A 14,475-nucleotide genomic window follows, 5' to 3' on the forward strand; every position below is an offset into this window, starting at 1 on the left:
ATTGATTGTTCACCGTATAAATATGGGCTCCTCACTCTCCTCAAGAACATCTTGAGAGGTTCTGGAGACCGAAACGCGTTGATGACTACTTGAGGAGGGTGAACAGTCTACTACACTGGATGTATGTACTTTAAAAAAAAAAAAAAAAATTTGTTTTTCATCATTTAGGTTTTGGATTTTTTACCTTGATTTTTTAAAACTCAAACCCCTTTACTCGTGCTTTTCTTGATCCGAATGGGGTTTTTTCTTGTTCTTTACATTGCACTATGAATTGTTGAACTTTTGCTGACATTTTTATTCAACGTACATTCAATACATTTTTGAAATTTTACGTGGAATTTCAAGTATTTAGGAAACTTTATGGGACCTTTAAGAAACCTCTATATATGGAGGACCTCCACATTAAATTGTGAGTGAGACGAATCACCCACTAGAGGGAATTTTCTGGATCCCTAAGGGACTCATTAATAATAAATGCCTCCCAGGTGATTTTTTTCATCTTTATAAATAGTCTTGAAATAACAAACCCAGACCATTTCAATACCACATCTCGGAGATTCTTCTTGTTTTTTTCGCTACTTCATCCTTGTACCTTGTGATGAGGAATGAGAGAAGACAGACAAAACCTTAAAGATACCATTATAGAAGTCATTATCACCAAATCCATGTGAGGTATGGTACGCAGATCAAGCCTTCGAATATACATAATAACTTGAGTTGGGAAAATAAACCACTGTGTCATCAAGTACACCTGCTGTGAGTTTGGGGTACGCCCTTTAAATATCAACATTTGTGTGCCATCATTAAAAGATACCTTTATATATGTCTCACTACATCTACAATGGTGAGTGAGGTATGCTAGAATTGTGAAAACACTCCTATACACACTTGTCCACTTTTTGAAAGGAAAAAAAGAACTTACACATAGTTGTTTTTTATCTATTTTTCATACCATCGGAGCACATTTTCACGAATCAGTTCCAAGCCTATCTTCACGAACCAGCTCTAAGGAAATCCAATCGCTCAGAGGAAAAAAAAAAACCTTTACAGGTTTGAAAACACGACACTTTACAGAGAGTTGGGTACGCCCACCACTTCACTATATGTTGAACATTAATCACTAAATTTTTATATTTTCATAATCACTCATTTTTCTTATTTACCATTTTATATACGCACCATTTGGAATCAACAATTCTGGGAGTTATCACATTAAGAATTACCACTCCATCTGAATAAGAGACACGTCACACACAGGATTTATATATAAAAATTGTATATATATATATATATATATATATATATATATATATAAAGGAAAGGATAGTGGCCCCAATAATGCGCTGAAAGGAGCAGCACCTCTATAGTACCCTGCTGTCAGTGAAGGTACAGTGAGAGAAGAGATAGAAAAGAGAATAGGGGTGCGCTGCATATACCACTTTGTGGCTCAACATACAATGAATAAACAATACTTGTAAAAACAGATAAACATTTATTGGTGGTTCATCCAGCAGTAAAAAGACTTCATGTGTTCAGGTTTTTTTCAGAAATATGCCACATAAATTGTAGATCCGCGGCCCAACGCGTTTCGTCCCTTAGGACTTCATCAGGGGCAAATGTATCAATCCAAATGGGGAGAAATCTCCTACACCCTTTTGATGGTGGGACTGTATGGTTTAATAGACTTTAATAAAGGTTGCCAATAGTGGTGAGAAAAGTCTCTCAGGTAAGTATAATGTAGTCCGCCGTGAAAAGGCTTGAACTGCCTCTATGGGCTTGAACTGCCTCAGAATGGGTGCGGTCTTTTAAGACAACGAGATGGACTGGAGAGATCTCCTATACAATTTGTGAGTGGAGCTGTATAGTTTAATGGAAGTTTTATTTGTAGTTACCTCAATAGCATGTAAGCCCAGTATCACAGGGTCTCCAGGAGCCAGTGTCAGACACTATATATATATATATAAATAAGGTTTTGTGTATATAGGTTTTTATCGATTTCATAAGATCACTGTAACTGTGGGCCTCCTGAAGAGTCCCCTCCGACACCTTTATGCTCTAGATCATTATCCAGGGTGCAGGTGACACCCAGGAGGACTCTCTTCTGAGGCTGCATTGCACCACCAGAAACTGTTATCCAATCCCCCTTTTAATAGAGATTGCTACCTGGCTGCTTTGGTTGTGAATTGCACAAAATCAGAGCTGCTGCGTAACAGCCCACAGCCAAATAGTTAATGGCTTTAAGCATGCTAAGTGCTGGATCGCAGGTGGAGAGACACTACTTTATTAGGACCCCAGTGCATTACTTTGCGTCATTGGAGGAGTGGGGTTCTGTTATAGTCCCATCCACACCCTGCACAGACCCCCCACCCCCCCCTGTCCAGCTGCTAGTGGCCACTGTTCTCCTCTACCTCCAGACTTACCTGGAGCTGTGCAGGACTGGTGAGCTAAAACATGTCAGTACTGGTGTATATAGAGAAGCAAAGAGGTCTTTTCAAAAAAACCTTTAGTGTTCCCAATGTTTCGGGGTTAGCAAACCCCTTTGTCAAGGAGTGCCTCTGCCTGTTTATTGGATCGTTGTTATACCATTACCACGAGAGGGCACCGGGGCAGGTGCAGATCTTTAAGGAGAGTGCCGGGCTGACCTCTACCCCTATATATACTCCTGACGACGGGAGTATATGCTCCCGAAACATGTTGGAATAAAATTCTTCCTAATTACAAAAGACTCCTGAGTGCTGCATATTCTTCTTCTACTACATGGACACTGGTTCAATGAAGGCACCTGAGCACTTGATCTAAGCTGATCTTTACTGGGAGTTCCAGATACTGTGACTTTCTATATATATATATATATATATATATATATATATATATCCAGATACTGTGACTTTCTATATATATATATATATATATATATATATATATATATATATATATATATATATATATATATATATATAGACAGAGGAAGGTGCGGCACTCACAATCTTTCACTCAAGTGACTGGACACGACCACCGATATGTCATCAACGTTTCAAAACTTTAATGTTTTGTCATCAGGAACAATTGATCCTGATGACAAAACATTAAAGTTTTGAAACGTTGATGACATATCGGTGGTCGTGTCCAGTCACTTGAGTGAAAGATTGTGAGTGCCGCACCTTCCTCTGTCTATGCAAGCAGACCCCTGCAGTGAAGGCACCAATCGCTTACAGATAAACGTTACTGGGAGTGCCGGACCTCTCTCCTCTATATATATATATATATATATATATATATATATATATATATATATATATATATATATATATATATATACACACACACTTCCCAAATGTGGTTCAGCGCCTTTTACTCATTAAATAGTCCATATGATTTTTCTCCAACTCCTTAATGAATCAAGAGAGTCACTTCCCAAGTAGAATTTTTATTTTAAAATCTTCAAAGTATAGATGACCTTCTGGCCGTACAACAAAATCCCAAAGCGTCTACAATAAACAATATTTTAAAAACATAAATATGACGTATGGAAATAAATTCTAGTCTTATTAAAAAATTAAGGAAGAGAGAACAGAAAAAAATGAAAGAAAAAAGTGGTAGTGGTGATATACTGAAAGTGAAGAAAGTGAGTTTTTACCCCTATTGGGATGTGCCTATTTCTTGTGAGAATGGAATATTGATTAACTGAAGGGATGGTAGACATACCCGAAAATTAGGTTTCTTATTGAAACAATTAGAAAGTATGATGTCCATGAACGGTCGTTTACACCTATACAAAAACAAATAGACATTATTCTCCATATTATGTGTAACTTATTGAGTTCAGAAAGACTTATTGAGTTGATAAAGACCCACCAATGGATCGTACATACCAAACAGATTGTGATATGCCTCCTATCCTTCTCTTATTAGTCTTATTAGGGCTAACCTATAAATGTGAAGGTGAATTTGTAGTGAGATACTTTAATATAATCAATTAAGTAAAGACAATTTATATATCCATTATAGTAACATTCTCATTTTTAAGAATACTCCGATGTTAATGCAACAATGATATAGTCAATTATATGCACAAACAGTTTGGTTACATAGATTTAACCATGGTTAAATCTATGTAACCAAACTGTTTGTGCATATAATTCCTCTTCCTAAATTTTTTTTATAAGACTAGAATTTATTTCCATACGTCATTTTTAGGTTTTAAAAATATTGTTTATTGTAGACTGTATTCAATCCCCTGATGAAGTCTTAGGACGAAACGCTTTGGGATTTTGTTGTATGGCCAGAAGGTCATCTATACTTTGAAGATTTTAATACAAATTCTACTTGGGAAGTGACTCTCTTGATTCATTAAGGAGTTGGAGAAAAATCGTATGGACTATTTAATGAGTAAAAGGCGCTGAACCACATTTGCGAAGTGTATGTTGTTCGCAAGTTACCCGGCCCTCGGGTGACATTGTGGTATAGCGGCCTCAGCATTTGGAAAAAGTCCTTTATTCATTTTTTGACGTTGTTAAGCGCGTCTTGGAGTATTGTGTTATAAATATATATATATATATATATATATATATATATACACACACACACACATAATTGTAAACCTGCTCAAAGCAAATGCTTCGAAAGCTAGTCTGCTACCTTGTGATTGGCTCTGTGTGCATGTGTGAGAGAAAGACATGTAGTTTCACTCACTGCCAACAGATGGCAGTGTTTCAAAGACTCACGGACACTAGACATACATATATATATATATATATATATATATATATATATATATATATATATATATATATATATATATATATATATATATATATATATATATATATATATACACACACACACACACACACAGTATAAATATGTAGTTTGTAGACCGGCACTCAGTTCTAGTGGACTGTAAAGGTAATATTTATATGTGCTGGCAGCACACACCTACACACACACACCTACTTAGCATGACAAGGCCCTGGCTTCCTGCAGCGGGAATTCCAGAAACTCAGCAGCTCCTGTGTGAGTAGCATATAATAGGGCAGCAGCCAATCAGCACCTAATAGTCACGTTACAGGATTTGTTAAAAAATGACAGTTATGAGCCAATTGGTTGGTACTTTATCTCTTTCCACTTTATCAGTCGCTAAGACTTAGTATATCAGCCCCATAGTATTAATTAATTCTTACCCGAAAGTAATCACTGCACGCTGCCAGTACCGCCTTGTGGGCATGGAACTTCTGTTCTTCAGCCACCAGCGTTACATCACAGAGTATACCATCATTTCTCTGTTGGTTTAATGCGGACAAGACAGCATCTTTGTGTGACATAGACTGGCAGTGCCTCTGGCCTGTCAGCATTTCTTGAACACTGTAAAAAGTGTGAGTACAACAAACATTTAGAGAAATTGATTGCTATTAGACATAGACATTGTTCAGAACTGGTAAAAAAAAAGAAGAAAACAAAAACATACTGTATCGTCAAAACATGACATATAAGGGGTATTCGATCCCCCACTGTTATTTCCAACAGGGAAAATAGCGGCGGGTGCCTATTCAATGCTGTATTTCCCAACAGCACTGAAGAGGCATCTCAGCAGAACGAGCACGACTTAAAAAGCAGTTGGGCCCGTTTTGCCTAAAACGGCTGAGGATTGGCTCACGGCCGGATCTCGACGACCCACGGCCATTTCTGGTGGCCACGCCCCCTTTTCGGCACTCAGCAGACGAGACATTGAATCCCACCTGCCGATTTGCTGTTGAGTGGGCTGAGAACAGGTGTCACGACTGCCGGTACATCCCGAGAGTCGTGACCCAGGATTGAATATCCCCTGTAGAATGTTACACTGGGCCTGATTCAGAGATGGACAGAAGTTCAATGTTGCATGCAAGTAGCATTGAATTTCCATCCTATCTCTAGGAGGGGCATGCAGGATGCAATACAGTAGAAGACCCAGTTTGTTTATCTCTTTTTTACAATTGTAAAGCGCAACGGAATCTGCTGTGCTATATAAGAAACTGTAAATAAAAAAATAAAATAAATGAAACTGTGATCCCAGCAGCTGGGATCCAACATTGCAACCATCGGTTATTATGTTCATTACAGTCAGCCAGCTGAATAAGCCACAGCTTAAACAGCTGGTCAACAGATACTGGGCAGCAAAGCCAGGGAGTTTGCATGGTGACATTCAGACCCTTAGCTCTCCACTCCTATAAAAACATAGATAACATTCCCCCCATTCTAGGACCGCAGGAACCCTGTACAGACGCTGATTCCCGATAATCACCTCTAAATCAGGTCCCCTGTTTTATGATGCTGCATTAGCTAAAGGCATATAAATATAATTATCCCCAATTATCCGACACCTCATGGTCCGGCAAATATTTTAATCTATATATTAGGTGCTGTGGCTCAATTAGGCTGCCGGGAATGTTAGACTGCTGGGCTGCAGGAGGGCTCCACTTGGCTGCAGGAGTGCTCAGTTGGGCTGCAGGAGGGCTCAGTTAGGCTGCCGGGAATGTTAGGCTATGGGAGGGCTCAGTAAGGCTGCAGGAGGGCTCAGATGGGCTGCAGGAAGACTTGGTTAGTCCTCAGGGTAGAGGTAGGCTGCAGGGTGTAGTCTGGCTGCGTGAGGTTTAGGTGCTGCTGGGGGGGGAGTTAGACTGCATGAGGGCTCAGGTAGGCAGTGGGAAGGAGTCAGGCTGTGGGATGCTATAGTTATACAACCGATAATCTGGCAAAATGCATAATCCGGCACAGTGCTGGAACAAAGGATGCCGGATTATAGTTGGTGTACTTGTACTTTTAGTTCAAGGAATAAAATAACTGTACTGATACTAGGAAGGTGCAAAACACAAAAAAACAACATCTGTTGCATAAAAGTTTGATCAGTGGGTGGATTCAAAGAAGTACACTAATGCAATTGTAAAAGAGACTTTCAATACAATGCAACTGCAGATTTCAGCAAATTAAGCTGCCACCCACCAATAAAAAGAGATGTCTACTGGAGCTACAACAACTCATCCACAAGTGCATACACATTTGCAGACTGTTCGCAATAACAAGGAACATCATGCTTAAAGGTACACCTCTGGATATGTACTGTAGGCTGGCTATGGCAGTAGTTACACAGTATGTAAAAACTCCAAGCTGCCACTCTCCTTTAACACCCCCCAAACTGCCATTTACTGTCAATCACTTTGCAATGAAATCCTCATAGTGTGGGGAGGTTCACAGCGGAACCTTGACGCATGCACACTGCAAATGTAGCTGTAGCATATGTAGCAAATGTAGCATCTGCCGATAATCGCTCAATTCCATAAAACATCCATCTCTGAATCAGGCAAATTATTCTCATCTAACAGTTTAAAAACTTGAACACTGCATTCATAATCGTTTTGTACATCAAGGACATTTTACTTATGTCACCTACAGTGTTGTTAAGTGTTAATGAACCGGTGCACAATACATTCTCAACTTGTGTCTCTAAATATAGCAATATATGCAAGCTGGCTTAATGTGCTAATTATGCATTAAGTTAAAGAAACAACCTTCAGAACAACCTTGTCCAATTGAGCTATGAATTCCATTTACATTAAGCAACTAAGAATGGTGGTACAGTATAGTCTCGTCTGACAACAAAAATACCAGTGAATCCGCTGGTTGGCCCCATTTATCATTGGATGGATTTAGCTTTAAGCAAATCAGGTGGGTGCTTACGTGTGGCAGAAGGTAACAGAGAAAAGCTTATATACTGTATGATATTTATTTCTTATTATTTATCTGTGACTGTGCTAAGAACATATTGATGGAAGGAATGAGTTGTCCATGGTACTGCCATGTAGGCTGCCATGTAAGAGCCTAAGAGGGTCATAAAGGCTATGTTCAGTTGACTTTTCTCCCGTGTGACCGCATGCGAGGGGATGTGTAAGAGTACACATCTCCTCGCATGCTAATGTTGGGATTCGTGTGGCGGGGCGGCGGGCGGCAGGGGGCATTTACCTGCTCTACAGGTCTGAATCAGGCCCACTATATGTAAAATAGGTGTGAACAGAGAATGGTATGGGTGGCTTAGGGTGACAAACCGTGTGTGCCTAATTCATGTAAATGCAACCCTACATGGAAAAGTTATGCGTACATTGTACAAATATCGGAAAATATATATATTTTTTATATATATATATATATATATATATATATATATATATATATATATATATATATATATTTATTATATATAATCCAAAACCATTTTGGCTCCACGGAGAGAGCCATAATTGTGTTATTTTGTAAAATATTGCTTAAGAAAAAAAAATACAGTATTTGTTATACAGAAAATGAATATATTAATCATAAAAGAAAAACATTTTCATATTAAAGAAAAATTATTTCCAATGGGAAGCATTTGGCAGCTTAGAGATAGCACTAATCAAAAGAGAAGAGGGAAGCACTCATTTCTACTTTATGTTGTTTTCCTTTATAAAGTGCACATGCTGGTTCCACATCTAATGTAAATTATATTCTATGCTATTTTCCTCCAGATAATAATGTCCTTTGCGAAATCATACATCTAGCAATATCTCTATAACGTAAAAGAACAGTACCTCCGATTTCCCAAAATGCTGACACACTCTCCCCCAGCTTCACTGATACTATTCCTCCTGGGTGGGTAAGGCAGGTCCGGCACTATCATTACCATATCACGATCCTAGATACTGTAGGTGGCAAGAGTGCCAATGGTTAGGAGAAACAAAACTCAAAGAATAAAATGTCACTCAAATGCCCCAGTGGTACCATAGTAATGCCGGTTACGGTGATGGATGAAAAAGATCTATCCGGTTTCTTACTGGTGAAGCTGCCAGCTGCTGCTCCTACATGTCCGTCACGGACTGGGAATGTGTCACTGTGCTACCGTGTCACTGAGAAGAAGAGAACACACCTCCAGTTCCCACTTAAAAGGTATGAAAGAGTATGGGTGGAGTGCAATGCCTGAAGGTGGTTTACCATAGTCAGTGGAAGAGTGGCGCTAACTAGTAAACCTCCACAGCTAGTGCAATACTAGAGCAGGGATACTTTTTCAGAAATATATGCACAGCCATGATTGCAGAGAAAGTACCATATTTTCCAAAAAGATAACAATATTTTTTAGACACTGCACTGCAAACCTCATTTTTTTTTTTTTTTATTGCTTTTCCATATTTTGCCATCATGTGGATTCTGACTGGGTACAGAAAGTTTGTTGAGCTCTGCAGTAGAGGTGCAAAGTACCTGGCTCGAAACATAGGACCTTATTCTGGTTCATTTGCTCGTACGCAAATTTGCACAGGGACCGATGTTTAGCGTATGTGCATGCGCAGCAGCATTTCTGCGCATGTGTATATGCTGGGTGCGTGCGAACTCGGCGAAAAGACTGGTCACTGAGTGCACGCTCCCAGCCTTGTGAGCGGGGGGTGGAAAGGGGCGTGGGGTGCTGGGCTGGGGCATTAGCATATGTGTACGCCCTGCATTTCATGCGCATTCCCATTAAAACGCTGGGCGTACATATGCTAATGTGGTCGTGACGTGCAGGGGACGGACAGCTGACATAGCCGGATATCAGCTGCCTGCCCAATTCCCTGCATTTCTTCGCTCATATGTATGAGTGGTCTGGGCCACCCTTACATATGTGGGTGCCTTCGCCATCATTCGATGGTCGGCTGGCATGCGAATGGATGTTCATGTAAAACATCCGTTCGCAAGCCTTGCAAACAAATGTGGCGTGCAAATGGGTGGTGCGGGCTAACCATTCGCAAGGCAGGGTTTGGCTCATTCGTAAAGGTGCCTGCACGCATCCGAGCGAATGAACCAGAATAGGGCCCAAAGTGAGCAATGCGAGCAATGTGAGGGACTAGGTACACTAACTGGGGGTCCACGTGCTCAGGTGTCGAATTGTGTCAACTTTTATCCAGTGTAGACCTTCTGCATGTCGACCTAGACATTGGCAACCTAATATACCACACCCAGTTTAACTAATCTTACCATCTTATGAATCAACCAGCCCATACTCTAGGAACCCAGTCAGAGGGTTGCAACTTGGTTTTCAGGTGCATTGAGGTCCAGACCTCTTTGCGAAGACTCCTGGTGAAAAAGAAGGATTACCAGTGGCATCCATGGTAAAAAGAAAAACATGTTCCTTCTCTGAAGGTGCTACTAGAACAGTGGTAGCCAACTCCAGTCCTCGAGAGCTACCAACACCTCATGTTTTCTACATCACTTAGCTGGGGCACAAGTGTACTCATTACTGACTGACAAGTTATAAATGATCCACAGGTGGAGCCAATTACGTCTCTTGTGATTCTGTGAGGAGATCTGGAAAACATTAACTGTTGGTAGCTCTCGAGAACTGGAGTTTGCTATTCCTGTACTAGAACATTTACTAAACAGTGGAAAGACAAGAAAATGACCAGGGTCAGATTATGCAATGCTATTCATGCTCTTTAAATGAACTGGCAAACCCTTGCACAGTGGGTCAGTACTATTCAGCCTATCAAGGCGTAGCCATATCCTTCTTCTGTAGTGCAAGGTCAAGCCAGAGGAGTTTATCTCAGCTACATATTTCTGTATACCCAAAATCTGACAAGGACTCTAAAAGTAGTTGGGGCTTCCTTAACCAATGTGCTATACAATTTGAACTACAGGCTGCTACATTCTCAACAGAAGACAAAGGTGGCTTATATAATCTCTTTTGTTGATTGGTTAGGAAAGTAACAAATCCCTGGTACAGAGTAGTGTGATGTCTTTAGGAAATTCTTTGATGTGTGCAGACAGGTGATATCTGCAGCCTCTTTCATTTTACTGTGTGTGAAATAAGGGACTTAATCTATGGGCCAATAAGCTGTGAGCCTATATCTCTTTATAACCCTAGCTTCTGAGTTCCACTAGAATGGTCCTTGATGCTACTTTCTGACAGGGTTTATTACCATGAATTAAAGATGGCATGGCATCCAATGAGCAGATGCCTTTCTTGGGTGATATGATATCACTCTGCATCAAAAGGAGCCTATACTATAAGGATACAGCTCAAAAACAATTCCATTGCTCCAGTTACAGACTAGTTTCCCATTTGTTTGCTCATTTTGAATCTCCTAAAGGACCTAAGCAAGTTGGAAAAGCAGGGTCTTCACTTGAGTGTGATAGGAGGTTCAGGAGCAATGTACAGAGGGGGGACTCAGGGTATCTCCTTGCCAACTGTCCTAAGAGTTAGGGACATGAAAAGACCTAACTGATAAATGGATAGTCAGGTTGAGCACAGCTAAATATACCCCAAAAAAAGATCTTGCAAGATATCAAGTTTTTCCTGGGTGCCCAAGCACCTTAATGAATACTGACCTCTACTCAAGGCCCTATGTACACATAAGGGTTTCTTTATGCCGTAGGTGGATTGCCTGAAGACCTCCCGGCTCCCTCACTCACAGTGGTAATACAACAGTGGGACATGTACTGACCTTCAAAACAGGCCCTATATTCTCATTCACAAGGTTTCTTTTCCTCTTCACTTCCTCTCAACCTTTCAGCAATGGGTACAAGAACATTTTAACACAGGTACCCTTTGTATATTGACTCACCTAAGTAATTGTCAGAGTTTGCGATTGTACATGCGGATTTCTGCGTATGTGGAACCCCCAACTGCGAACAGCCGCGGCGAGTTCCTCACTCGCCGGGCAGTTCACAAAGGGGAGGGTGGGACAGGGGTGGTGGCAGCGCTGGGACATGAGAACTCCCAGCATTTTATAGGTGACCCCATTAAAATGCTTGGCATTCCAATGGGTAAGCATGCCTGTCGGGGGTGGGCGGTTAACATCACATGTCAGCCGCCCGCCTGGTCTTCGTCCCGGCGGACACAAATATAAGTCAGTTAAGTCTGACATATTTGCAAAGGCTGGAGAAATCATTAACCGGCGGCATATCTTCAGCACACATCCCCTTGCATGGTTGTGAGAGGAAACGGTGGCGGGGGGGGTCTAAATTTTCTGGCAATCAGTAAGCTGCAATCTACGCAGTTTATGAAGTCAACCAAAATCAGGCCCTATGGGCAATGGTTAATATACAACTCCGCAGGAGGGCTGTGCATGTGTGCACCTGACTAACAGACTGCAGTCATTTGGTGGTGGGAAGGGGACTGCAGGCATTTGGAGGTGGGAATGGGGTGGCATCATGTAGCACTTTCTGGGAGGTCCAAGGTCAGTGTCTACTTGCCTCAGCTACAGATTGAGATGGAAATCTCAGTAAGCAAGGATTACCCAGATGGTTGATGTTCCTTGCAAGTAATCCAATACCTTCAAATGCAGCTGTGGATCCCAGAAGCCAACAGGAGGAGTCAACTTACATAAGAAGCCTCCTGTGTATAACATAAGTTAGCCGTAGTGGCTGCAACCACCATCACAGCTTCTACGGCTTACAGCATTTTCCCAATAGTATTTCCATTAGTTCCACTGTATTTCACGCTTGTTATGCAGTGATTCCTGGTTTGCACAATTGCTGTTAGCACTATGGAAGGAGTGGCCGGTTTGCTATACTGTCCACTAATGATTATTTTCTGCTTTCAGAAACTGCAGACTTTCAAAAGTCTGTTTCCCAGTGTTTAACCATGCAAGACAGGCAAAGCTTCAATTCACATCTGCCTGAATAACTTGAAAGAGTTTTCAATTAAGTATAATCTAAATGAGGATGACAAGCTCTGAGAGCATGGAGAGAAGTGCATGCCACATTTACCTGAGGCATATCTCGGAAGGCATTGTCCAAGTCGGCTCTTCTGAGTCTTCACGCTTACGATTTAGAGACGGAACAAACAAGCATTCCAGCTATGAACAAAATATAAGGAATTATTAGGAAACAATATATCATTCAGTACAAATCAAGGGAAATAACAGGTGGACACATTTGCTCTTCTGTATCTCACAAAAATCAAATACAGTAGTACTGTATGAAAGAATGGAATGTATTTATTAAACATAAAACAATGTGCAACCATACATAAATAGCTACTGTTCACATCAGTACTGTTGGGGATTTCTATTGCTTTCCAAGAATACAACATATAGCAATATGTGAGAATTGTGACAGCTTGAATTACCCCAAATCACTTCAAAAGTTAGAACGCATGGATGAGCAGGCAATTAAAATTGACAACAATGATCTAACAAACGCCCTCCCGGCTTAGTGTGCTGAGCGACACATCGATACGGAGGTCTAGTTTATAGGAATGCTATTATTACGGACAGATACTAAATTTGTATACTGCTGGACAACCAAACTTTAGCAAGGAGACCGGACACAAATGTATGTTGTATTACTCTGCCTGATGTCTATAGCCTGAACCAAAGCTTGCAGAGGTTATTTTGGGTTGTTACCCATCACTTTTGAAATTCGCAGCCTTGCAAGTGAACCAGAATAACCGCCATGGTGAGAAAAACCTCAGCAGTGAAGATTCCTATGTTTCTAGCCTACAAATTGCTGAACTAAAATAAAACTCTCTGCAGGCAATACATACAATACAATCACAACAAAACTCTGGTCCTCTAATCACCCTCCCCAGAAGTCTCTGGGGCACGTGTGATAAGTTTAGACACACGGTCCCAGGAACAAACTTGAGGGGGGTAGAAAAAGAGGCCAAATAATCGGGCGCACAGCTAGTTTGATTTTAGCAATCAACTGGTGTAGTTTGTCAAGAAGTGTGACTTGCTGCTCTCAATTAAGGCTCTCTGTAGTCCTTAATAAAGTTAAACCAAATAAACAAGTATATATATATATATATATATATATATATATATATATATATATAGAGAGAGAGAGAGAGAGAGAGCGCAAGAGACACTGAAAAATATCACTGTATAAAAATACTATTTTATTTAAGCTTCCTTAAACACAGATATTATATTTAATAAAAAAATACATTGTACATTAAACCCACAGATAAATTAATAAACATAAAAATATATAAAATGACTGTGTCCCTTTGCCAATTTCTGCCAATATTTATTTTCCAGAGAAAACTGATAATGTGGATTTCAATAGCCAGGTTAATTGTGTTATTTCAGATGATCATATCCACAGAGTTCAAATGTTTCCAATTGATACTGTTTAAATAGCTGGAGATGGAGCAAGTCCAGATATAACCAGATGTTTTGAGGGTCAATTGGACCGTAATTCTGGCATACACATAGATATCAGTAGTCAGTATTATGATTGAAATACGGAGGCACCTGTATTATTCTCACTTTTAGCCTTTGGTTTATACACTGTCAGTACAGGTAGTGTGGAGACAGGCAAACACGCACTTTCACAGTTACCTTCCTGGATTTATATGCCGTATAGTTCCTCAACCTGACCACAGCATGGAGACCTGCTCGCTGTGTCAGGGAGCCGACCGCCAGATGACGGACGCTGCAGGGAAATGGATGTCGCGGCAGTTAGAGGGTATAGCTACCTCAGCTTCCAGCAGGTGAT

At 40.5% G+C, this 14,475-nt stretch overlaps 1 protein-coding gene across 5 annotated transcripts in view; it reads right to left on the reverse strand.

The window, feature by feature from the left end:
• Positions 1–14,475, reverse strand: part of KLHL32 (kelch like family member 32) — a 229,253-nt gene that overhangs the window by 191,009 nt on the left and 23,769 nt on the right. The window contains exons 1-4 of one of the 5 annotated variants that reach the window (XM_083177010.1): positions 12,742–12,830; positions 10,009–10,107; positions 8,595–8,705; positions 5,181–5,361 (exon numbers count right to left, since the gene is read on the reverse strand). In XM_083177010.1, coding sequence (XP_083033136.1) covers positions 5,181–5,361; positions 8,595–8,689 — 276 coding nt within the window. In that variant the 5' untranslated portion in view covers positions 8,690–8,705; positions 10,009–10,107; positions 12,742–12,830. Of the gene's footprint in view, positions 1–5,180; positions 5,362–8,594; positions 8,706–10,008; positions 10,108–12,741; positions 12,831–14,475 lie in introns of those variants that run through there. The other 4 variants (XM_083177009.1, XM_083177012.1, XM_083177011.1 and 1 more) reach the window with 4 other exon arrangements.

The sequence above is a fragment of the Crinia signifera genome, chromosome 3, assembly GCF_055691185.1.
Source record: "Crinia signifera chromosome 3, ASM5569118v1, whole genome shotgun sequence".
Taxonomy (NCBI): domain Eukaryota; kingdom Metazoa; phylum Chordata; class Amphibia; order Anura; family Myobatrachidae; genus Crinia; species Crinia signifera.